Source organism: Rhinopithecus bieti, unplaced genomic scaffold (genome assembly GCF_001698545.2).
Source record: "Rhinopithecus bieti isolate Rb0 unplaced genomic scaffold, ASM169854v2 scaffold_35322, whole genome shotgun sequence".
Lineage (NCBI taxonomy): Eukaryota > Metazoa > Chordata > Mammalia > Primates > Cercopithecidae > Rhinopithecus > Rhinopithecus bieti.
Window position 1 is genome coordinate 458,951 of NW_016815256.1, and position 27,747 is coordinate 486,697.

Here is a 27,747-nt window from a genome sequence, read left to right on the forward strand (position 1 = left end):
GTACTAGGAAATAAACTAGCTTGCTTTTGATTTACAGGCTCACAGGTGGTAAAGGAACCCTTGCCTTGTCTCCAGATGAGACTTTGGACTGTGGAACTTTTTGGTTAATGCTGCAATGAGTAAAGGACTTGGGGGGGGACTGTTGAGAAGCATGATTGGTTTTGAAATGTGAGGGGGGGGGGGACATGAGATTTGGAGGGGGCCGGGGCCAGAGTGATATGGTTTGGCTCTGTGTCCCCACCCCAAATCTCATCTTGAATTGTACTCCCATAATTCCCATGTGTTGTGGGAGGGACCTGGTGGGAGATAATTTAAATCATGGGGGCGGTTTCCCCCATACTGTTCTCATGGTAGTGAATAAGTCTCACGAGATCTGATGGTTTTATCAGGGGTTTCCACTTTTGCGTCTTCCCCATTTTCTCTTGCTGCCAACCATGTAAGAAGTGCCTTTCACCTCCCACCATGATTCTGAGGCTTCCCCAGTCATGTGGAACTGTAAGCCCAATCAAACCTTTTTTCCTTCCCAGTCTCAGGTGCGTCTTTAATCAGCAGCGTGAAAATGGACTAATACAAGAAACGTATCCCTACTCCCCAATTCCAAATATAGAGAACAGAATGGCAACTTTGGTACTTACTCACAACTCATGGTCACCAATATTCCCAGTCTACTTGTCTTCCTATACCCACAGAAGTCTGCATTTCCTAACCCTCCTTACATGTGAGTGGGGCCGTGTGAACTGTTTTGCACGATGAACTAGCAGGTGATGTGTGTCACTTCTGATTCAAAACACTGAAGAGTTGGTGTGTAATTTTTATGCTCTTTCCCTCTAAAACCTCTTTTTGACATAGGAACATAAGGTGGGAGAATTTCACCCTGAATGACTAAGGTGAACAGAATGTCAACCTGTATAATCAAATGGCACAAATTTAGAGATGTGTTTCTACAGCATAGTTTTTCCTAACTAAAGCAGTATGTACCCATCTATGTTCCAAATCCTTGGAAACTGTTATACAGGTGTTTTAAGAATATTAGAGAAATATTCAAAGAAACTTTTTTTTGGATGGACTAAGACTGCCTCATTATTTTCCCACTTAAATAATGGAACATAGGCTCCTGCTGTCAAAAATTTCACTGTAATACAGTATTCGAAACTAAGTATTGGATTTCAGTAATAAAAGATGCCTGCATTTTCCCTCTTCCATCAGAAACTTTTTCACAAGGAGGAAAGGGTATGTGGAAAAAAGCAATATAAAATGTATCACATAAGTAAGAAGCCAAAAAATTAATTTTATTGAGTAAAGTTCATTCAGAGCTTACACAGATCATAAGAATACTTTAGATTATAACAGCTGAAAAGATCAATAGCTGACTGGAAAGAAGAAAGGAGGCAGTTTCTATTTTCAATGTAGAAAAAAAATCTAATTGCTACAGATGTCTTGTAAAATCCTCAAAACAAGGTCTAGCCAAGTTTATTGTTTGGTAATTTTTTCTTTTTTCAAGAGGAAAAAAAGCAAGATTCAATGTGTGTACTACTGGTTACAACTAATACAACAGCTTGAAAAAATCATGAGACAGAAGCATAAATATAATATAAAACGACAAAATTTTAAAATTGTATTGTAGGAATATAACTATAATAAGTGGAAAAGATACATCAAAACCATCAGCGTGTTACACTTGTTCAAAACAGAACTCACAAGGCAGACCAAAACTGATGCAAGTTAAGGAAAATGGTCTGTTTTTAGGAAGCATGTCCAGACAGACAACACAAAGAAATGCCAACAGAGACTATGTGGTCCCCTCTTGTTACTAGTAACGTGTGAAAGGTGGAGTGACTGGGTTAACAGCCTAAGCTTTCTCCAAGGATTTGTAGTATTCCATCAGCACAGTCCAAGCCTTGGGAGCCATGAAACCTTCAGGTGGTTTCTGGCCTTCTCGAGCAAGTTTGCGCATTCGTGTTCCTGAAATAAATTCAAAGTCTTCATGGCTAAAGGAGAGGAAAAAAAGAAAATTATTTCATAATTTTAGAAACTTAGATTTTTAAAAAGCATTTGTTCCTTCTGTTCATATTAGATAAGCTTAATGAAAAAAAATACTGAACATAGTACTTGTGAATATAAATCTGATTTCATATTTGTCACTGAACAAAAAACACCACGCTATTGAATATTACCAATTTTTAGAAACCAGAAAAAAAAAAAGTATGGAAATTTTTATTAAGACCATTGTAGAGTCACACGAAATTGTAAGAAATAATATAGCCAGTCACCACTGTACCCTTCATCCAGTTTCCTCCCAAGGGTAACATCTTGCAAAATAACAGCATATCACAGCCAGGGTATCAGTGTGGAAACAATCTACCAATCTGACTCAGACTTTCCTAATTTTACTTGTACTCATTTCTCTTATACACTTAATACTATATTACTTTATCACATGTGTAGGTTCATGTAGCTGCCACAGTGAAGTTACAGAACACTTCCAAAACCACGCCCATCCCACGGGTTGCCCTTTTATAGTCATACCTGCATCGCCCCTCTGCCCTCTCCTCCCCAGCTCCTGGCAGTCACTAATCTAGAATTAGATTTTTTTTTTTTTCTCAAGAAAACACTAAATCTAATTTAGCTAGCACAAATTGAAAACTTTAAAGGAAGTTACAACCTGAAAGGCTAAATTAATGCTGAAATATTAAGAGTAAAATTGAATTTTTTTTTTTTTTCTGGAACAGCAAGTAAATAGCAATAATCAATACTATTTAATTGACAAGACACAACAGAGGTAGCATTGATAGTTTTTCTCATCTTCACACATACAAAATCACACAATAGCCCTCAAATCACTAAGCACAGAGCACGTATAGGTATGGCATATATTGATTACCTTAAATTCATCCTCTTCTTTCAAACATGGGAATCAACCTGGATGGCCAACTATGACTCAGCAAGCATTCAGAATTGCCCAGGTCACCAGATCATGAGCCTGTTTACTTCTAGTTGGCAGTTCTATGTTCCTTCCTCTCTTCATTATTTATAGACTTAACCTGAGAACTCAGTGCAATCATAAACTACCAACTGGCCCTGGCTTCTGGAGGTATGCCAAGTATGTTTTAACTAATAATCACACTTCTACAAACCTAAAAGGAAATAATTAGAGGCAGACAAATACTATGCCTAAGACAGCTATGTGAAAGTCATTTTACAATAGCAAAATACTATAAATAACCTAAAGGCCAAAAGATCCTAAATAAGTTACAGTACAGTCCTGAGTAGAATATTACATAGTCATTAAAGTAAGGATGGGATAAGATGCTCATGATGTGATTAATGATAAATAAAATAAAATAACCAGGACACAAAACTATATATAAACATTGCTATGAACTCATAGGTGGAACCTTAGGGAAGTAATTAGAATTAAATGAGGCGAAAAGGGTGGGCCCCCCATGATGGGATTAATCCCCTTATAAGAAAACAAAGAGACAGGAGATTCTTGCTCTTTCCTCTACGTGAGGGCACAGCAAGAAGGCAGCCATCCACAACCAGGAAAAAGGGTCCTCACCAGACACTGCATCTGCTGGCACCTTGATCTTGGACTTCCCAACCTCTAGAACTGTGAGAAATAAATGTTTGTCATCTAAGCCTTCCAGGTTATGGTATTTTTTTATAGCAGCCTGAACTCAGACAAGTATCACTGCTATAATAGAGAAGAGAGAGAGAGAGAGAGAGAGAGAGAGAGAGACAGAGAGAGAGAGAGAGAATGAATGAGCACATAAAGAAATATACCCTATGTACTCATTGTTGGGGTTTAAAAAAAAGAAGAAATATGCCCAAATGTTAACAGTGGTTATCTCTGGGAAGTGGTCTTACAAGTGCTTTTTATTCTGTTCATGTTTTCTGCAGTTTTCTACAATGATCATTTTATCAATTATTAATATTATCAAAATCAAACAAAATATCAATTATTATCAATAATTTTATAATGAGTAAAAACTTATTTTAAAAATCTCTATCCAGGCCGGGCACGGTGGCTCAAGCCTGTAATCCCAGCACTTTGGGAGGCCGAGACGGGCGGATCACGAGGTCAGGAGATCGAGACCATCCTGGCTAACACGGTGAAACCCCGTCTCTACTAAAAAAATACAAAAAATTAGCCGGGCAAGATGGCGGGTGCCTGTAGTCCCAGCTACTCGGGAGGCTGAGGCGAGAGAATGGCGTAAACCCGGGAGGCGGAGCTTGCAGTGAGCTGAGATCCGGCCACTGCACTCCAGCCTGGGCGACAGAGCGAGACTCCGTCTCAAAAAAAAAAAAAAAAAAAAAAAAAAAAAAATCTCTATCCAAAGTGATCATTCTGGCCCCACAACAATTATAATGGCTATTAACACACCTGTAAATGACAGACATTAGCAGTAAAAAATATATCTGAATGGTGCTAGGGACATCAAATATATTCATAGTCAATAAATATTAACTAACCAGTGATAAGGTGGTTTATTTATCTAAGTAGGAGCTCAGTAAATATTTGGTGAAATATGAAAGGATAAATAGGTACATGTATAGGAAAATGTATTGGTTCAATATAGCACCATTCATAGCCCTCAGTGAGTGACTAATCTTTATACTGTGGCAAAAAGGGGAATTTAGCTTTACTGAATACTGCGGTCAACTTGTGCCACTCCTTTGTTTTTTGAAAGACATTAATGTTTTATTCAAATGTAACAAATTAAGAATGGGTCCTAGAAGTGGGTGGCAGAGGGTCTTAAGACAAAAAACTAACATGCATTAAGATGGGATAGGAGTGCTGATATAAATAAGTGAACACATAAATACATAATATAAGAAATGTCAGTTACTGAAGTTTGGGCTACTTCTTCATTCCCTTTTATCTAAATCTGGACTATTCATATTAGAAGTTTCAGCATGCCCTTCATAATGATCTCATCAATAATCCTCTTCAGATCTGTCTTCTCTCTGACCTCACTCACCTCCACACTAGTCAGCTTTCCACCATCTTCCTTATCACAGTTCACTGAGTCTAGCTATGAGCTTGTGGGCTATCCGCTCACTAAGGTGGGCTCTAGAACAAGAAAGAAGTGTTATTATTTCCTTAGTGATCTAGGTGGTATATCAAGCTTCTGGTTTCTTCTGTTTGACGTTTGTTATCTGTGTGCTCAATGACTCAACTGCTCATAGGGTTTATATGAGTCTTGGGCTTGTTTTTTTTTTTTTTTAACACCAGTCTCCAAGCATCTCCTGTACCTGACCTACCCCTCTGCCTGATCACTGTTGTCAGTTCGTACAATCAACTTGACACTTGGTTCCTGGTCTAGTTCTACCTCTTAGCTTCACTACTGGCTCCAATTCTGGCCTTTCCAACTTCCCAGTGAGGAACCAGGATTTTAACAAATGCTCCACTCCCCTTTGAAACATGTCTAAGAGTTTTATTCTGGAATGCTATACATATATAATATAAATAAAACTAGTGTGACTCATTTAATCAGTCACAAGAAAAATCAATGTCGGTGTTTTATAATCTCCTTCCTAACTATTAAGCAGAAAGGTACTACTACTTTAATTCAGATATGTGACATCCTCCCCTAGTCATCCTGTCTATTCTTCCTATTCCCTGCATTACCAGGAAGTAGACATACACATTCAACTCAGTATTTCAACTCTCATCTTCTTAGGTAAAACACACTTTACATGTCTACACCAAATTATTGAAGATGATGGATAAAAGGAAAGATTAACAGATATTGCTTCAAAACAAGATGGTTTGATTCAGAGAGTTTGTAAACGTAGGGAGTATCTCCCACCTCTATCCTATTCAATGTGCAAGAAATGTCAAGTCAACCATGATATACAGGCCCATGCAGATGGGCTAGTTACTATAGTTCAAAATAAAGTAAACTATCATCTTTATATTACATAAAGGACTATGACTTAAGGGGAGAAAAACAAAGTTACTGCATGTGAAATGAGCCTAGGAAAATAAGCAAGGCTACGAGAGAAGAGATTTCAAAAACAATCAGGAGAGCTGGAGTTAGAAACAATTTGTAAGTGTATCAAAACTAAAACAAAAACTGAGTTTGAGAAAATGGAGAAGCTCTCCAAAGAAAGAAAACTCACCAAAAGGCAAAGCATTTGTCAAAAAGGTAGAAAGAGAACCAAGATGATTATATGCAGTCATGGAAGAAGGGAAACTTAAAAATGGTAAGGTCACAGAGGGCTTAGGAAGATGACCACAGTAGGGAACAAAATACTGAATTTACAAATCAGAATTTAAATCTTCCTTAATAGAGGAGTTTTAATAGATGATGAAAGAAAGAGATGGAGCAGTGAAATGGCAGAGATACACAATGGAGTTAAGATGTGATTTTTTTTTTTTTTTTTTTAAAGGAAACCAGAGAAGGCTTAACAAGTTATATAGGCAGGAGAAAATAAGTGGCAAGAATGAGAAAGGGGAGGAGGATGAGCGCCAGGAAAAGAAGTAAGAGAAACATAGGTTGGAGAAGGAAGGTCAGGATGAAGACACAGGGAGAGGGGCTTTGACAAGGAGGAGGGTCAGGAGTGATGAAAAGAAGAAAGAGAAGGTGGGGGCAGGATGGAGAGAGAGAGAGAAATGATTTGGTGTTAGAAAAAGATGTGGTGGTTAATGCAAGACGGTCTTAATTTTCTCAATAAAGATGTCAGGTTGCCTTCTGAGGGTGTGGAGAATCTGCGTGTGAATGAATATATAAAATAATCCATCAATGCAGTTAGTTGACTTTATCACCAGGCCAGAGAGGTTACATCTCAGGACAAGACTTAGCGAGCAGAGCCTAGACAGGAAGTTAAGGGAGTTGAGTAGCTATGGAGGGGGTCCAGATAGCTTTTCAACTATATCCAAAAATGCTTGCTCTAGCCAGATGTAAAATTAAAAACTGGCTTGGTCAAGAATAATTTAACAAAATACTGACTGAATGTGTTTCAGTTCCGTAGGAGGTTCACTTATCGGCTCCCTAAATAAAACTTCATTTTGAAAAATTATGATGCTAGAGCTTTCCGGTCATATACATTTTAAACTCTGGTTTCAAAAAAGAAAAACTTATCACTTGCATAAAGTGCTTGTTCTTGAAGGCAAAGAAAAAGAAGACAGCAGCTTGTTGGATGGCTCTGCCTAACTTTTTGGAAAAAAACCAGACCAATTAAAGTCCTTTCTTTCCCCAGAATGCCAAACTGTCTGAAATCCAGAAGTCTGCTTGCATTCCTTCTGAAATTGCAATTTTAAACCAAGGTCCCTGGGTACCTCTTGTCCTGAAGCTATTTCACACTCCATCTGCCCTGCATGCCACAAGCATTTGTTCATCACACGAAATGGGAGTTTCCGCTTCCACATGGTGGTGGTTCCACTCCACCCTGGCTACGGAAAACACATTTTCCTCTGCCTCATACTTACATTTCTATCTCTGTCACATAAGGATTTTAACTTTTTATCAGAATGTAGGTTCAAGGAGTTGACCCAAGAGTCACCATAATCAAATCATATTTTTCACAAGTACATCTTCATTCAAATGGACATTATTTTACAGAAATAACTAAATAAAAAAAAAAAAAACTGAAGAATTTCTGGAATGGGCTAAAATTATCTCTGAACTTCACCTGTGAGTGATCAGGAATCTGCCAGTAGCAGGAAAGGCTACTAAATATGGGACCTTAGGTTTTCACTACAAATAAATTCTAATTTGGGCCATTTCATTATACTAGTTAACCAATCTTCTATGGCACCTGGAAAAAGGAATACAAGGATGTTTGCTTTTTTCCTTCTCAAAACCACTTGGTTACAGATTCTTATAATCTACAGCAGACAGAATGCTAGCTCTTAAAAGAGAAGAGGTTAGAACAGCAAGGAGGGGAAAAAAAACCCAAATGAGCAGAATATGTGAAACCCTTCATAACATACTAACCACATGTGGCCAGCATCTTGACTAACTCCAAAGTGGAAATGACTCTCGGCCACTTGTTGAAGATTTTAAATCTTTACAACCATCTGCTGTTTCTCACTCCACATACATGGCCATCACAGCCACCATTACAAGTTGCTCACATGGACAAGAGCTAGGGTCAGCAGACGGCCCTTCATGTGTATCTTTTCAAGGTTCATATTCAATTAGACCAGCTTTTTAAAAGTGCTAGCTAGGCAACAAGCAATTCAGAGAAGCAAAAGGGAATTTCTTCTTTGATAGGACGAAAAATAATAGTGGTAACTTGTAAGTGAATCTGTTTTGAGTCTAATTAACTTTTTAATCTAACTTGAAAGTGGGTTACATCAAACATAGTATACATCAAAACACTACGCATTCTTAAGACTGGGGTTAAAAATGCTCTTCAAAATCAGATAAACATTTACAGCTTTCTTTTAGGGACTAAAAGCACTGTTTGATATCATACATGATGAATTTAACAATTTTATTTTCAAACCAAAGACCAACTGAAAGACATGAAAATTGAATTATCTAAAATCTAATTAATAAAAGCCACTCATTTGTCATGTTTTCCTCCCCACACTCCAGTCTTCTAAATAAAGGCTAGAGTGCAGCACCTATTAAATATTCAGCCAAATAATGGACTTCCAGGGCTGTCCTAAAGTGTACTGCAAAATCAACTCAATTTCTCAACAGAGATGATTTTTGCCATCCTCTTCCCCTTCCCCAGGGCAAACATCCTACAATGCATAGGACAGCCTCTCCAGAACAAAGCATTATCTGGCCCAAAAGGCCAATACTCCTGAGATTGAGAAACCCTGCTAATGGGTATAATAAGAAAGCAAGCTTGGGTTGATAGTTTTATAAAATATAAATCACACCCTCGCCCTAAAGGGGCAGAAAAGAAAAAAGAAATCTCAAAGTCACAGAAAAAAAGAAAAGCAGGTAACAGAACAAAACATCACTATATAAGACATAGAGCTTTATAGTTATTTCCTCCTAGACCTCTTTACGGCAAGAAAGAAGGTCAATGATTGGACACAGCTCAGGTCTATAGCCTAAGGCAACATCATGTCCAGATCTCAGCGGCATGTGATGGTACAGATACAGAAAAACTATACTCTGTGTTTTTAAGAGGAGTGGGAAGAAATGGGACAAGGAGATGGATGCTACCTGCCCACAGTGATACCTAAGGACATGAGTGTGTGATAAGGAAGCCTCTTCCAGAGTAGGGGGGAGCCTTCATAAACTTCTTTATTCAACTACAACCAGTGAGACTTACGGCATAGTATGGTACCAGATACTGACAAAGAGCCATTAAAATGATTACAAAGAACTTCTAGTAGCATGGAACGATGCTCATGAAAAGTAAATTAAAAAGCAGGACACAAAACTCTATTATATTATAAACTCAACTATGCACAACTGTGTTAGATGAATGTATAAAGAGAATAAAAGCAAACCACACAAAAAGTATTGGTGACATAGGTGTTATTTTCTCTTTTAAATGCTCTCATAATTTTCTCAAACATATTTTCAATTGGTTGACCTCTTAGGAGGCACTTATCCCATTTACCCCTTATTCACCCAAGAATGCCCTGAAATCAGGGCACCCCACTTAGCCACAAAGAAGAAACTTTCTAGGAAGAGAGGTTTTTCAGAGTGAGCACAAATGACTGGGACCTATTTTCCTTCCACTGGAGGACAAGGGCACCTGTATGGGGAGACCTGGACTGCTCTACATAAGCACTAGGGAAAATACTCTTTCGGGAACCATCTCATTTGCTCTTTTTACTTTTTCTTTGGTACTGATACTTTACAAGAGTGGTCAAACCTGGTCAGGGCTTTAGAGAGAGAGAAAATGACCTTTGTCCTGTTTTGGGTTCAAAGCTACTTTGGCTTCCTGGCATTTAAAAAAATGTCTTCAACGTAGTCGATTCCAGCTCATCAGAATTCTACACTGGGGGCAAAGCCCAAGAGTACTGCTCTGTTTCAATTGCTGTTTACTGCTCCATGCATATCTCCCCTTCTCCCTCCCTTCTTTCTCCCAGATACTATGGTTGATTAAAAGCAGCATATGGGTATTGCTGGGTTTTATACCAAAAATACCATAATAACATCTCTCTAATGGTGTCATCTATCATTCCTAGTATTAACCACTAAGGGGAAAAAAATCACTTTTATTTTATTTCCAGAAAATGTAAGCTTCTCACCTCTCTAGAATGGTTTCAAAAGAGGGGCTACTGAAAGGATAAAACAAATAATGCATATTTCCATGTCATCTGTTTCATTACTGATTAAAGAAAGTTTGCCATCTTCTATTGTTAGATAAAATATTCTAAAGAGAGCAAAATACACAAAATCTTTTATTAACTGCTTTATGAAATGTAGAAGCAGACTCTTGCCATCCAAACACGTTTGGAATCAAAAGATCTGCTGTACAGAAAACTTAAAATTGTACACAATAACGATGGTGTGTGAAACACGAACTCTTCACTAATTCCATCACACTTTTATACCTACAGTTCTTTCCATTAAAACTCTCTACCCATTACCTGTGGAATTACAAAGGAGGATACTGAACTAAATTGGTTGTCTGTTTTGAAATGGGGGAGGTGAGTAGATTTATGTATTTGATAAGAAAAAACAAAACAGCCTTCATTTAATATAACAATTATACTACAAGTCCTACTGGCTGTGCCTCCTGAAGATGCTTCGACGTCAAGCCACTTCCTTCAATCTGCCCACTGCAACCCACCCATATGATACAGATACACGCTTACACACTCACCTCTCTGTCTTTCTTTCTCTTTTCTAAACTCCTAGGTCACTTTTATAACTTTTATGTTCCATGTGGATACTTTCACACTTGTCCTTGGTTTTACAAACACTACAAGTATAGTGATTTTGTAATCTGTATCTGGTAATTCTAACATGAAGTCTCTGCAGGTCTGCTTCTGCTGACTACAGTTTTCATTTTTTTCTTGCTTATGGTACTTTGTTTCCTTGTATCCTTTGTCATTTTTGACTAAAACTGTTCATTAAGTATATATAAATATTTATAGGAGTAAGCCGAGACCTAGGATGCTGATGTGCTGCTCTGAGAAGAGTTTATGTTTGCTTCTGCTGAATGCTTAGAGGCCTGCCTAGTCAAGAACCACAAAAAACTAACTTCATGACTTGAGGGTTTTTTGTTTGTTTTAGTATCACCCAGGTAATATAAGTTTGGTCCATATGAGGAGAGATTCCAGCTTTCGAGCTTAAAGCAGAATGTCCTGCTCACAGTCTCCTAGAACAGGGGAAGGAATCGGGTCCACTTCAGGTTCTCCCTTACACTTAATTAAGGTAGGAGGAAGTCTCAACTGAATGGGAGTGTCTCCTGTTGGGCTCTCCACCTTGATCATGACCAGAGTTGTATTTTCTGTTCCCATCCATACTCTGAGGTATTGAAAATCAATACTCTCAAGTTTGCTAGGTTTACCAGGGCAAAAGCAGCTTCAACGCTCAGCTTATCTGACTTTTCAGCATTCACTTACTGGTTTTGGCCTCACAGTTCTTATCACCATCTTATCAGATCCACAATACTTTTATGAAAATGTTTTATTTAATTCAGCATTTTTAATTTCTTCAGAAAGGCAATCTGTAAATCTAACCTACCTCTTTACCAGAAACCTGAATTTTTTATAACCAATCCACAGTCACACCACCATCTTTTAAAAATTCTTATCAACTCCAGCTCCTACCTTTCAAGAACTGCCTTATCTGGGCCCCGAATATCTCATCATCCTCCTTTGACTCTGTTCTACCTCACTCAGTTCAACCCTCTATGATCCTTCTCACCCAGGACCTTGACATGCACAGATCCTTTTGTCCAGAATACTATTATTCCCTTCTTCATCAAAGGAGTGCCAACTCATCTTCTGGAGCTCAGCACAAACATCACTTACTCCAGGAACCTATCCCCGGTACCTCAGACTTACTCAAACAAGTGCTGAGTTTCCCACAGTCCTCTGCCAAGTACTTATCATCCTTAATTGTGTGGTCAGTGGTTTACTATCTGTCTTCTTTCCTAGAATTTGAGTTCCATAAGGGCGATGACAATATCAACCTGTTTCCAACTATAGTGCCTACAACCTAGCAATGGCTTGCAAATAGTAAAGGCTCCATAAGAAGTTAATAAATGAATAATGCAAAGTGAAGTCAAAGTTTTTACTAATTTCAATAGAATATATTGACCTCAATACAAGATCCAGTATATATAAAATAATTTGATTTTCAAAAGTATACATAGTTATACTATACCTAATTATAATTCAAACGCATACTAGAAGACAACATGATAGAGTTTAAATTAGGTTTTATCTATTAATAATCATGAAGCAACTCCCCACAATAAAGTATGTGCAAAATTGACAAATACAGGATGAGACTCATTGGTAAATTCATGCAGTTATAGTCAGACTCTACATGTATTCAGAAGAAACATCAAAATTAATAAAAACAAAGCATTTTATGAATTAACAGAAAAGACAGTTTCCCAATACTCTAACAGAAATACTTGTGTATTGCAAAGACTGTGGCAAGAAAGGGAAAGGAAAGAATTCACACAAGAAACATTTCAGTGGTCAACTTGATAAGACTTGGCTATGAAGAGTGAGGGAAAAGGATAAAGGACTTGAAGGTTCTATATAGTGCGAATAAAAAGTAACTAAAGAAATGCAGGATTTGGGGATATTATGAGGGTAAAGGTAAAGCTGGTTTTGGTCATTTTAAGGAATGGTCAAAGAAGAAATAAATTTATAAAGAAATCAAAGAAGCAAGAAATTTAAGTAGAAATGTTCACTAGTGTGGCAGGCAGAATTCTAACATGGCCCCAATGACCTTTGCCCCCAGTGTTATTACTATCCCATGTTATCGCATCGCAAAAGAGATTTTGCATATACAATTAAAGTTACTCATCAGTTGACCTTAAGATAGCAAAATTATCTGGGTGGCCCTAAACTAATCACTCAAATTTTCCTGTCTTGTAGCAGAAGGAAAGTCAGAGAGATCTGAGGCATGACAGGGATGCAACATGAGGCAGGATCTACTGCTGAGAGGGAGGGGTCCACAAAAAAAGACCAAAAGTGTCCTCTAGGAGCAGACAGCAATCCTCAGCCAATAGCCAGTAAGAAGATAAGGACTTCAGTTCTGTAACTAGAAGGAACTGAACTCTGCTAATAACAAGGTTCAACTTGACAGTGGATTCTTTTCAGAGCCTTCAGATAAGAACCCAACCTGGTCTGAGAACCCTGTCAAGCACACCCAGTCTTCTGCCCTAAAGAACTATGCATGAGGTAATAAAGGGGTGTTATTTTAAGTGGTGCTTTGTTACACAACAACAAAAAACTAATACGACTGGGAAACACTGATGTACAGGTTTAAAAATCACCCCCACAGAAACCACAGGAACAGATGAGCTCTCCCATGGAAAGCATATCTGAAAAAGCCTTGAAAGATGCCTACAGTCAGAGTGTTTTTTAAAAATGACACTAATAGTACATGATTTAAAGTACACTCTGGCATCAAACACACGAAAGAAATACTGTATTGAAAATGTGGAAATAACCAGACAACAGGCATTTATGTCCACCTACCCATTCATTTACAAATTTCCACAAGGCACTCTCACTCGTGTGTACTCTGCTTTTTGAGTTTACTATTTCACTAATCTGAATAATTCTGTATCTATCTACCCTAATACAAAGACTTACTTTATAATAGAGGAAAAAAATATAAATAAGATAATTGAATTACCTCTAAAAGTTTATTTGCAATATCTGAAAGAATGAGCTTTAATCTTGTAGTCCTAAAACTAAATTTCCTTTAGTCCCTATTACAACTAATTTGAACCTCCTTAACTTTCTAAATATAAACAGATGATTTTTGTCATAATTCCTATCAACAATGTTTTGCCTGAAATCTTCATGAAGTTTGTTTCTTTTCTCCTAAGCCTTGTCTTACATTGGTATGTAATCAAATAAAAAACAAAACAAATTAATTAATTACATAAAAGCTGGTGCTAAGTAACATCCATTAATCAAACAAAAGACAACCTCATCTGTGCATAATTAATAACTGTTTTCTCACTACATCAAAGGCTATCGCCTTTCCACAAAATTTTAATCACTTTCCAACATATTACCATCAACTTAATTACTTTTGAACACAAAAAGTTAGAAAACTAAGGCAGTTTTAAAGCTTCCCCAGTTATTACTTATTAAGATTTGGTAACCCCCAAAAGATTCCAAGAAAATGAGCCACTCATGCAACTAATATAGAATTCATCTTTGGAAAATCTTATGAGAACTGATGTAATTATTTAGCTTCTGAATGATTAAAAGAGAAACTTAAAGCAATACTACACAGTTATTTAACCAAATATCAAAGTTATCAAAGGCTTACCAGCACATCAGTCAACTACATACAGATGGGGTTTAGGGTCCTGCGTATGATTAAACCAACTGATCATGCAGAGACCACAGTAATGAAACATTTCGGCACAAGAAGTGTAAAGAAAAGCTCTACTCTTTTTAGTTTGGTTTTGTTTTCATAACTCATCAAAATGGAAATTCACCTAAGTTTTAAGCATTTAGCCACTAGCAGAATAATTTTATTTCTCTCTTCTTTCTCTCCCTTGCCACTATATTAGCAACTTAAGGAAGTTAATCCTAACTCTCAGAACAAGATTGTGTTCATAATCCCTTATACAAAAACTAAATAAATTTTATGCTAGGTGAGAAGCAAAAGGTTTCTGGGCCCAGCAATTCACTTGACATTGTATGTTTTATAGATCTGTAGGAAGGCACTTCTACCCTTTTTTAGTGATTTTAGGGTAGGCAGCTTTTAAAAGAACTACAAATGATAAGGCTTCTCCTCAGACTAAGTAAATCAGAATTTTTGACAATGGCCTACCATAAAAGGGCAGAACTGTACCCAAAACTTTTTCTTTTTTTATCTTCCCTTATAATCCAATTTATTATTTTTTATATAGTTTTTAATTCACCTTTTGTGTTATTACTATGTCAATTAGTTTACTTATTATTTTTTCTTTTCATTCTTTTTTGTTTTCTTAAAAACTTTTTAAGGTTCATTCCTTTGTAGAAAAGGTCCATTGGTAGAAAAATATCCTTTTACAACTCTCAGCACATCACTTTTACAGTTGCACTTTTAGACAGTGAAATCGTACTAGGTGTACATATATAGTATATATGCACATACATATATATATTTCTTTTAAAGGCAAAAAAACTCCACATGATTTAGAACTATTTCTAAATGTTTACAAACCTAATTTTGTACAAGGGTAAAAATGTTCTAGTTTGTTGCAAATTTTTCTCTTGGTGTGGTTCAGAAGTATACCAGAATCTGGGCCACATTTCAGATCTTCAGAAAATATAAACTAGAATACCTCCAGTCTTGAATTATATAGGGAACAGTCAGGAGTCCTTTTACACTTGCCTGCCCCAGTTATGAAAGCCTTTTCTGTTCATTCACTCTCATAAGACTTTCCTGTATTTAAGCTACAGTTCACCTCTCAGAAAAGTCGGCTATCATCTAAAAGTATGCACTGTCTCCAGAATTATTTCTGTCATTAATGAGAAACCTAACGTCCCCCAATCTCCACTGGTAATAATAGTACTTCTTTCTCCAGACAACTTATCATTTATTTCAAATAAATCAAATGACAACAAACTTTACATCCATTTTACAAACCAGAGAATGTTGTTTTAATTTTTTAAAGGTTTCTTTGTCTCTTCTGTCTCCACTATTACAAAATGAGCCACACAAATGAGGACACAGGGTCTGGGCTGCATTATTCCTAAATGGGGAACCAACTATGAAGTACCACGGCAAAGGATGGCAGCTTTCAGATTAATGGTTACTAGGCCATAGTCAATTTCCAATTAGTACATGTCAGTAGAGCTGACACTGATAAAAATGTAAATTAAAAAAATTACTTGTTTTGCTTGCTGAATTATCTGTTTGCTTGCTGAATGTGGATTGTGATTTGTACTAAAAGAGCAGGTATACTAAATAAAGGTCAAGCACAAAACAATCCATATGTACAAGTACCTACTAAGGTATAAAAATGACTAGGTGCTCTAGATAATGCAAAGAGCTATACATTTTGGGCTAAGAGGGAATCATCCTGTCCACTGCCTTTATTCCAGAGACATGGAAACAGGGCAGAGAAGACAGGACTCTCAAGTTACATAGCAAGGACAGGGCTACCTACCTGTCACACTACCACTTTAAACTTGCAGAGTGTACTACCTATAGATGAAAGTTAATACAATTCTGTCAGTCAAAGAGAGACAGATACAACGGGTCTCCAAAAGGTTCATGGAAAATGTTCATTATGAAAAAAAACTATGCATGGATTTCAATTTTTCACCAAAATAAACTCACACTAACTGATTATACCATGTCTGAACAGGATCTAATTTGAGGCACTAGGAAGGGTAAGACACCAGTTTGAAAAGAGCCCCTATCAGGGCAATATGAATTCTGCTAAAACTGAAGCAAGAACAAACACCAACTTTATGGTGAAGCTTGGGTAAAAGAATGGTGAAATCACTGATGCTTCAGGAAAAGTTTATGGGGATAATATCCCAAAGAAATCAGCAGTTTACATTTTAAGAAGAGACAAAATGATGTTGGAGATGATGCCCATAGTGGCACACCACATAAATTTTCAAGGAAGAAGTTAATCTTGTCCATGCCCAAGACCAACAATTAACAGTAGAAACAAAAGCCAACACCACAGACATCTCGATTGGTGTGGCTTACACGATTCTGACTGTAAAATTAAAGTTAAATTCAAGTTAAAGTTAAAATTAAAATTAAAGTTAAGCAAACTTTCCACTTGACTGGTGCCAAACCCAGATCAGGTGCAGACAAGAGCAAAGCTGCCAATGGACATTTTAAACAAGTGGGATCAAGATCCTGGTAAGAACTGAGGGAGGAGACCAAACGTGGCTTTACGAGTACAATCCTGAAAATAAAGCACAACCAAGCAATGACTACCAAGAGGCAGAAGTGGTCCAGTCGAAGTAAAAGTGAACCAGTCAAGAGCAAAGGTCGTGGAAACAGTTTTTTGGGATGCTCAAGGCATTTTGCTTGTTGAGAGGGCCAAAGAACAACAACATCTACTTATTATGAGAATGTTGTGAGAAAGTCAGCCAAAGCTTTAGCAGAAAAATGCCCAGGAAAGCTTCACCAGAGTCCTTCTCCACCATGGCAATGCTCCTGCTCATTCGTCTCATCAAACAAGGGCAATTTTACGGGAATTTCAATGGGACACTATTAGGCATCCACCTCTAAGGTCCTAATTTGGCTCTTTCTGGCTTCATTTCCTAATCTTAAAAAATCTTTAAGGGGCACCCATTTTTCTTCAGTCAAAAAAGACTACATTGACATGGTTAAATTCCCAGGACACTTGGTTCTTTTTTATCCTTAGTCTCCAGATCTCCAGATACCCTCCTCCTTCAGTAATGGATTAAATGACTGGTATCATCACTCACAAAACTGTCCTGATCTTGATGTAGCTTATGTTGAGAAATAAAGTTTACATTTTTTAGTTGTATGTTTTAATTTCATTTTCCACAAACTTTTTGAAGTCCCCTCACGTATGTCTGATATAGTTTGGCTCTGTGTCCCCACCCAAATTCCATCTTGAACTGTAATCCCCACGCAGGGGAGGAACCTAGTGGAAGGTGATTACATTATGGGGGCAGTTTCCCCCATGCTGTTCTCATGATAGTGAGTTCCCATGGATCTGATGGTTTAGAAGTGTGGCACTTCCCCGCTTTGTTCTCTTTCCTGTGGCCATGTAAATTGTGCTTTGCTTCCCCTTTACCTCCCCAGCCATGCAGATCTGTTACTCAATTAAACCTCTTTTCTTTATAAATTATCCAGTCTCATGTAGTTTTTTATAATACTGTGAAAATGGACAAATACAATGTTCAATACTACCAATAATTTGTACTAAAAGCTTGGGGTTTTTTGCTCTTCCTAAGATCTTTGAAGACAGAAGTTGTGCTGTTAATGATTAAGAGCACAGACTCTACAATCAGACTGCCTGGCTTCATATGCTAAGCTACCATTTACTAGTCCTGTGACCTTATACAAGCTATTTGGCCTTTGTATGCCTCAGGATACTCACCTATAAAATGGAGGTAACAGTACCTACTTTAGAGATTGTTATAGAAAATACAAGTTGAGCACCCCAATCCACACTCCAAAATACTCCAAAATCTGAAAATTTTTGAGCACCAACAGGACAAAAGTGGAAAATTCCATCTCTGACACCTTTGCTTTCTGATGGCTCAATGTACACAAATTGTTTCATGCACAAAATTATGTAAAATACTGTATAAAATGACCTCCAGGCTATAAATATAAGGGTATATTTGAAACATAAATGAATTTCATGTTTAGAATTGAGTCCCATCCCCAAGGTACCTCATTCAAATATTCAAATATTCCAAAATCTGAAGGAATTCAAAATCAAAACCACTTCTGGCCCCAGGCATTTCATACAAGAGATACACAACCTGTAAACAATTTAATACTCATAAATAATTAGGACATTGCCTGTCACATAGTGATTGCACAAATATTAGCTAAACTCTCTCCATACATAGATTCCCTGGGCTTACCAGAGTAATCATCACTAAGTCCTCAAACTACTTATGCTCAGTAAGCTACAGCAGACACAGTAGGCAGAGAAATAACAATACTGTCCTTACAGACTTCAAAACAAAATTCCTGAAACCATGAAACTAGATTCAAGTTTTATTTCTACTTCTAATTTCCAGAATATTGGGAAATTAGTTTTCTGGGTTTACCTTTCTCTGACATGGGTACAACAAAGCCTGTCATCAGTACAGTTGTAAAGATCAGACAACAAGCTAAATCCCTGGCTACAGCTAGACCACAAAGTACTTCAAACATTTGTACAGAGAATGTAAGACTTACTGTTCAGAGTCATAGTAGTCCATACGCTTCTTTTTCTTGTTGTAAGCTGCAACTCGAAAGGGAACTATTTCCAAAGTGATTAAACCAGGGGCCATCGTCAGCACTTTGGCACCATGACTTGGCTCATAAAGATCCTTCCCTGTTTCTGGATGAGGCATGCCAGCAGGGTCTCGTCCAACAATGTAAAAGTTGGCTCCTGCAACCATCCGTGCTCTGCAATGCCACTGGACCTAGAATAAAAGTTTCATTTTGGATAACTTTGCTTTTATGACTATGTACTTAGAAGTAGTAAGTGGATAATAAATGCATATGCTTTTTACATAATCATTATCAGTAGGAAATCTCAACAAATTTAGATGTATCATCATGTGAAGCCAGAAACAAAACTAACAAAAAACAGTAACAAATCTCCCCCAAACCAAAAGATTAAAACATAAATATTTATGGATATATATGTATATATATTTATGTATTACTTATATGTAAATCTACATGTGTCTAGATGTTTGATTTTACACAACTACCAGATGCCATTTATACAGCTCAAAATCTAATCTCTGAGGCTAGAAGTCAGGATAATGGCTGATCCCTGGAGGGAGGCAACTGCAAGGAGCTTCTGGAATCGTGGTAACGCTCTGTTTCTTGATCCAGTATCTGGGTTCTGGTAATTAGGGTGTGCTCACTGTAAAAGTTGAGATTATATACACACTTATAATTTACGAACTTTTCTGTATATTACACTTTAACAGGTTAAGAAAAAAAACCCTGTTGGATAAAAAAGACAGGTAACTACTTACAAAAACTCGTACTGAGAAAATCATATAGCTAATATATAACTAATCTTGTAACATATGCCCAATACTAGCTAAAAAAAAAAAAAGATTGGTTGTGAGTAAATGGCCATGCTGCATCCAAAACTAGCCTTGAAGCCTCTAGTTTCAGACCTAGTAAGACCTATTATTAAAAAACCAAAATTAGTCTAACACCTAGAATAATGAAACCTCAGAACTTAAAGTGACAGTAAAAGATCATCTCTAGTTCAACAGTCTCCTCAAGATTTGAAGAAAGTGAAGGTTACGTGACTGGTCAATAAAGTTTAGGATAAACTCAGGCCTAGAAATTTGGTCTTAGCTCCCTTTCAGTGTAAGGCTCTATTATTTAGTAATTTATAAAACCATCACTGTTCCATATTAAAATAAGGTATAAATGATGACTACTACACATAAATAACCAAATCATCTTTTATGGTTTTATTTTCATTTTATGTCTCCTGATAATTTCCTGCATACCAGGTACTTATCTATTTACCAACATAGTTTAGAAAGTGCAACAGTAAGAGGGCAATTCCATACCTCACACCTGAATTGTTGACCCTGAGGGGTTTCAACTTTTTCAGTTGTTTCTACTGATGTTTGCCTGCATGTTTTCAAACAGCATGCTTACACTTTGTTTTGACTGTTTAATTTTACATAGTACATAACATAGACCTTATTTTCACCTCACTTAGATTTCCTACCACATTTGAGTATTTAATGAGGTTCTTATTCTCCAACAGGTACAGTGATATCAACATTTTTGGTGAAATCAATATTCATCTGTAAAGTGAGGATTATAATAGTATTTATCTCATAGAAGTTTTAAGAAAATAAACGAAACGTGAGGGCTTAGAATAACACCTGGCACACAGTAAGCATAAAATAAATGTTAGCCACTATTGTCTCTTTTAATCCCCTTTTGTACAACTGTTTTCCTAAAGATTGCCTTGATTTTTTTCCACTTGCCTAGTTTTCCCAGGTTTCTGTGTACCTTGCTCTAACCTTCTTCATGAGCACAGTTTAACATAATTCCCATGTTCCTTGCAGTGTGGCCATATGACTGAGTACTGACCAAAGGAATGACTACCAAAGTGATATGCAGTTCTTCCAATTGTAGCCCATTAAAAAGCCCCCGGGCACTTTCCTAGTTCTTAGAACGAGGAAGAAACTATCATAGTTCTGAATGAACAATATGGCAAACTATGATGCTGACAGATGTTTGTTCCATATATGTGTGTGTGTGTGTGTGTGTGTGTGTGTGTGTGTGTGTATATATATGCTACTACTTCTTCCACCCACCCTCAGATTCAGCTCTTCACAACAATTCTGATCACTCCCCTAAGTCCCTACACAGTAGACAGACATACGACCTCTCAGTTCAGACTCCTGTAATCAACAGATCAATCAGAATTTTATCTTCAATTAATTGCTCTGCAACTCCACTTAAATGGAAAATCTTTTCTGCCTCATGCAAATTAGAAGTTACTTATATGGAGTTAAATTAAAAGGGCAGTTTAAGTTCTCTGAACTTCAGTAAAACCTAATTTGCCTGTTAAATATCTATGTCTATCATTCAAGTACCCAAAGGTCAATAATCTGGAAATGTTTGACTTAGTTTTAATATATAAGGAAGCTCAGATAATTTAACCTAATTCCTTTTGTCCTTTTAAAATCAGAGAGGAAACTGAAGCTCAGAAAAATTAAGCACCTTACCGGGAGGTAGAACATTATTGGTGGCAGTGGCCAGTTCTAATTTCTAGTCTTGTACAATTACTAGAAAATTTAATTGCTTCTTTGATTTCCTCTACAGGTTATATGAGTAAATTAAAACCATGAGTCAACAATCTCTTGCAGGTGACCTGAATGATTTTCATTTACATTTTACTGAATGGTTCTCCAATGAGAATACTTTTAAATTTTGAATAAACATGAATAAACAGAACACATGAAGCTCTTCCAAGAATACCTGTTGTGAGTCAACTTATAACCTACTGAAAAGTTACTATACTTTGTAGTCACAAGAATGTATGTCAGTTTTCATCAATGGTATATCTGGTTAAGAATACAGACCTTAAGAGTCAGGCTATCCTAGATTTGAGTCCTAGCTTTGCCCCTTACTCACTGAGTGTCCTTAAGTAAGTTCCTTACATAAATGCAGTCTTTTAATTTATAAAAATGAGAATAATGCTTAACACCAAAGGTTAATAGAATATTTGAAAGCACTCAAGATAGCACCTGGCCCTCAAGAAAAACAGCCACACACACGGATGCTGTTACTATTATTCAGTGAAACATTTCCTGTGAAACTCAGCTGAATGAATTGCTTCCTAACCAGAGTTTCTAAAGAAAATTCACTCTCTGAAAAAGATGACATGCTGCCTATAAAATGAACACTGAGAACCAGTGAGAGTTTCCTGCAGTTATCTCCCTGACAGACTTAGGTCAAGATGTATTATTTTCTGTTTTTGTTGTTGTTGTTGTTGTTGTTAAACAGTTTCCATTCTTCTGAGATTCCCCATCCATAGAACTATGTATTTTTTTAAAAGGCATTAATGCTCTTATTCCAACAGCATCATCTCAGGTATGTCTTTAGTAACAGTTTTTACTCTAGATTATAAATCACATTTTGCTACTGCTTCTAGTAATTCGCTATTGTATGCTTCCAGTAATTTGTTATTGTATGCTGGACTTGTGGACATTTAAGGAGTCTGAATTGTATTGTTTTCCTTCAGAGTGTGAAGACTTGATTTTAGCAGGCAGGTTATTTACAGGCACTTCTTCTGTTTTTGAGGCTTGGCATTAGACCCTGTGGGGCAGGTCTAGTCTAGCCTTCTGTGTCATCAATCTTTCGCCTCTCAATTCCAAATCCACCCTCAGTACCTATTCTGTAATAATGGATTAAACTCCTTTAAGCATTTTCCCTTTACAGTGAGCATAGCATTAAGGTCTATCAGTTCAGGACTTTAGAAAGACACTGTAGAAGAAAGGGAGTTCTCTTCCTGGTCTTGATAAGCTGCATTTTGCTTTCTTGTTCCTCCTGTATAATCTGTCAGTGGCGCTGGGTATGGGAATATCTGGCGGCACTCTATTCCAGCAGCAAGCACAATGCACACAGTTCTTCACCGATCTCAAAGCCATGGTCTGAGCCCAGTGACCACTTCACTGTGGCCCTCCTAATGCAGACACTAGTGCACTCTTGTTGCCCCTCCACTCCTGTAAATACTCAGCATGTCTGCTTCAGCAGCTCCAAAATCTCTGCTTCCTTAGCTCAACAGGATCACTGTCCTCTACTTGGGTTCCAACTGGAAATTGTCTCCAGGCAGAGAACCAGGGTAAAGATGGGGTCTATTTTGTGTGTTTTCCATCTCTCAGGGATCATTTTCCTGCACTGCCTATTTTCCAATTCTTTTAAACAAGCGTTTTACATACTTAATTTTATTACCATTTTCAGCAAGAGGGCAAGTCCAATGTATGAGGGCAAAGCCAAGTATCAGTTACTCCATCATAACCATGGCAGAACTCAAATATATTTTGAAAGAGGCGGCAGCGGCATTTTTGTAGATAGATCAGGAATGGAGAATAACAGAAAGAGAGGAGTCAATGATGATTCCAAGATTTTTCAAAGTACAGTAATCAATTTAGATGGGGAGGGGCTATAAATAAAGCAGATATGAAAGGGGTAAAATGAGGCAGTTAACATTTTAAATAAGTTTGAACTATTTGATAATTCAAGTCTCAGGTGGCTGGATATATGGGTTTGAAGTTTAGAAAAGAGATGTGAATTAGAGATAAGATACTTAAGCAAAATAAGCAATAGAGAAAGTATTTAAAGCCAGGAGATGAGACAAGATCATCACAAGGGTAGTATACAGAGAACAGAATCATCATATTGAGATGTAGGACATGAAGAGATCTCATTATTTTCTTAAGAAAAGGATAGCCAAAACCATGCAATTTTAACACTTTAGCTACACATTATCAAATCACTTCCCCAAAAGGTGATAACTGTCAAATAACTTGCAGATCATTTCAGTTTTATCACTCAGAGTGTGACAGTGTAAACTGATATAATCTTTTTTAAAAATAATTTTATGTTACCATTTCAAGTTGGATATTTGCATTTCACAGGATCCAGAAATTCCATTCCTAGAAGAAACTTTGCTCACATGCACAAAACAATATAAAACAAAATAGCACACACCCAATAAAAAGGAAATAACATAAATACTTAACAATGGGAAACAGATAAATTGTGGTATATTTTCAGAATGAAATACTATGTCACATATATGACATATATGTTATACAGAAGGCACATGAATCCTAGTAACATAAGTGTACCCATAAGTGCTATAAGCAATGAAAGCAAGTCCCAAAACACAATATAAAGTTGGAAGCAAGTAAAGTGAAACAATATATCATTTAAGCATATGTACATGAAATAAAACTGCGTGTATGTGTGTAAAAATAAGGGAAAAAATACAAAATTCAGGACAGAGATTACTTGGGCGGTGGGGGGCAGTGGATGATGGAAATGGCAGTGTAAGAATGGGATTGGTAGGAGTACCTGTTAGACATAAGTCATATTTATCAGGTTAGCAGCAATTCTATGTTGTTCATAATATAGTCTGTTTATTGGTTTTGAGACAGGGTCTCACTTTGTCACCCAGGCTGGAGTGCAGTGGTACAAAAATGGTTTATTGCAGGTTCAGCCTCCTAGGCTCGGCAATCCTCCCACCTCAGCCTCCCAAGTAGCTGGGACCACAGGGATGAGCCACCATGCCTGGCTATTTTTTTATTTTTTGTAGAGACAAGGTCTTGCCGTGTTCCCCAGGCTAGTCTCAAACTCCTGTGCTGAAATGACCCTCCCACCTCAGCCTCCCAAAGTACTGGGATTACAGGTGTGAGCCACCATGCCTGGCCATTAAATAGTTTTTAAAAATAACAAATACATACATCATCAAAATTAAAAAGAGTAATTAATTCAGAGGCTAATGACAAGGCATCATGTACCACAGATGATGATTAATCCAATTCTGTGCATTTGAGGTCCATTCAAGATATTTTTAGGAAGTAATATTAATTTACATTCCTACCATGTTTTACTTTTCCAAGTAAATGGGGAACATTTTATTAAGCTTCAAATTTACCAACATAATTAACAAGATATGTCATCTACACATCATTTAAAATAAACGCAAACAAAGAAATACATTTCTTAAAACGTAGTTCATATTTTACCTAATTTGGTGCATAGGGTTCCTAACTCACACTGCTTAAATGTATTCCAAAGTATATGAACCATAAGATTTTGTATACATTACACAAGTTGGAAAAAAAATTAAAAGCTGGCTAAATTTAAGAAAAATATTCACAAGATCCAAAATTTCTACACTATTTTAGACATATATATATTTGAGACGGGGTCTCGCTCTGTCACCCAGGCTGGAGTGCGGTGACATAATCTCGGTTCACTGCAAGCTCCGCCTCCCGGGTTCAAACCATTCTCCTGCCTCAGCCTCCACAGTAGCTGGGACTAAGGAACCCGCCACCATGCCCAGCTAATTTCTTTGTATTTTTAGTAGAGATGGGGGTTTCACCATGTCAGCCAGGATGGTCTCGATCTCCTGGCCTCGTGATTCGCCCACCTTGGCCTCCCAAAGTGCTGGGATTACAGACGTGAGCCACCGCGCCCAGCCTATTCTAGATATATTTTTAAAGTTTTTCTAAAATGTTTTATTTTCCTTCTTTTTTATATTCTATTGGCGTTGCCTAAACCATGGATACACTTCCTTAGATAGACTTCATCAATTTCCAGTTCCTTGACCAGAGAAACCTACTGTCTGAAAAGACATGTTCCCTAAAGATGACTGCTAAAACAAAAGTGAGAGATAGGGAAAAAAAATCTAAACTTTCATACTGTATTTTATTCCCAAGCATTAATATGGTATACACTTGCTGATGTTTATTCACTAGGGTACAGTTTAAAATAAACAAAAGAATTAAAGGGAAAATATCTCCACAAATATGATTCTTTTGTTATCAACAAAGCCAAGAAGATGCTCAGCCAACATGTCAATTCAATGACCTCTACATTTAAAAGCAGGCCAATAATTAAAGGAAACAGGTGGAACAAATAAGGACTGTTTTCCTCTACATACTTCCAATCTCCTACAAACTGTTTTTTATGATAAAGTGAGGCAATTATAGGAAACAAAAAGGAGAAACAATAGGAGGTGACCAGTGAGTTAACATTTTAAAAATAAAACCACTAACATAAATTTATATGCTGGTAATAACCCTACAGAAAGAATAATCTACATGCTGGGACCATGAAACTAAAAAATTACATAATAAACATTACTTTATAAAGACTTTAAAATATTCTTATCACCCAAAGTAGCACAACAGTTGCATTTTCTGGAAGCTGTGGTATTTCATGGACTTGGTGACATAGGTACACAGAGACCCCGGCTTAGTAAGTGTGCTTCTCTATTTATCTTGTCAGTCACAAACTTTCAAGCTTCCAGCATTTCAAAGTCAATGACAAAGCAGGTGTGAGTGCACAGTGATTACCTTTTTAAACAGTATTATACTACTTTGCTCTGCTTATGTGAAAGAAAACTGGGTATAAGACATCTGAAAGGCAAGATTTTGATAATATGTCAAAAACCCCAAGCAATTTCAATTCCAGAAATATTGTGAGGCAAATATGCAAAAAGGTTCACTTTAGGATTCATTACAGGTTGTCAAAAGACAGAAACTAAACCAAAGATCCTTCAATTGGGTGTTGTTATTGAATTAAATTCCCAAACAGCAGGGAACTGTGCCATGATTTCAAAAAAGATCAATATTTAAATTAACATAAGAAGATATTTATAATATAGGAAGTTTAAGAAGCAGTTTTACAATACAAAATACATAATAGAAACGTTGTGGAGAAACGAAACAAACATTCTAGGCTTTGATCTCTATCACAATCATCATGCCCCAGAGAATCTGATTTTGGAAAATCATTCGCTGAATTCGCTTACTAGTGAAACGACAGCAGAAGCATGCAACTCAAGCAAGAGGAGGAATGAGAGTGATGAGAAGTATGGATTCTAAGAGACCAAACGGGTAACACTCTGGAGTGTAAGGCAGGGCTTACACTCTGGAAACAGAATAATGACATCCCCAGTGTGGACCTGATTCAAGACGTGGTACAAAATTTCCACACTGCCTTATTCGAGAAAATGAAAAAGCAGGGGAGGCCAGGAGGACCAAATTCAAATAAATAATACTTAGGTTCAACAATTATCTCATTTCACCTTTAGATAGGGTTTGAGAATTGTCTTATCAAAATGGAAGGCAGAATATGGGTTACTAAAAATAAATAACTATAATTAAAATAAACAGATATTTGTCTCAAAATTTCCTTCCCAAAGACATTTGTGGAACTAAGGTTTACTCAAATTTTTACTTAATTTCCATAGTGTGAGTCATACCAGTAAGAATTAGTTAAGTTTACTATCCAATAGTGAGAATAATAGGAAAGTAGTTTCTGATCCAAATTATAGTCAATGCTTTAAAAAATTTATCTATGAAAATTTTAATTCTATAATGGCTTCTCCTTGCCATCCTTCATAGGTTAAAATACCACATGACTAATAAGTCAATGATTGCTGATAGATAAGAACCTCAGTTACATATCTCCACACACAACATTTATAATATAAAATCCTTCAGAGTTAGAATTGTTCTAGATTCATCCCAATATGGCATGTTATTGAGAAGAGTTTCTTAACCTTTTAATTCATGCCCCTTTTTATAAACCTGATGTTTATATACATTCCAAATCCATTTGAAAATAGTGTCTATCACTTATCTCCCCAATTCCAAACCTGGCAAAGACTTTGGTAAATTTTATTTTCAGTAGTTTCTAAAACAAAAACAAATTAAAAACCTAC

The 27,747-nt window shown here is 36.8% G+C and overlaps 1 protein-coding gene across 2 annotated transcripts in view; it reads right to left on the reverse strand.

Moving 5' to 3' along the window:
* Window positions 1-1,268: 1,268 nt before the first annotated feature.
* Window positions 1,269-27,747, reverse strand: part of PAPSS1 (3'-phosphoadenosine 5'-phosphosulfate synthase 1) — a 108,317-nt gene continuing 81,838 nt past the window's right edge. Inside the window, exons 11-12 of one of the 2 annotated variants that reach the window (XM_017853075.1) lie at window positions 18,984-19,213; window positions 1,269-1,988 (exon numbers count right to left, since the gene is read on the reverse strand). In XM_017853075.1, the coding sequence (XP_017708564.1) occupies window positions 1,850-1,988; window positions 18,984-19,213 (369 nt within the window). In that variant the 3' untranslated portion in view covers window positions 1,269-1,849. The remainder of the gene's footprint in view (window positions 1,989-18,983; window positions 19,214-27,747) is intronic. The other variant, XM_017853076.1, reaches the window with a different exon arrangement.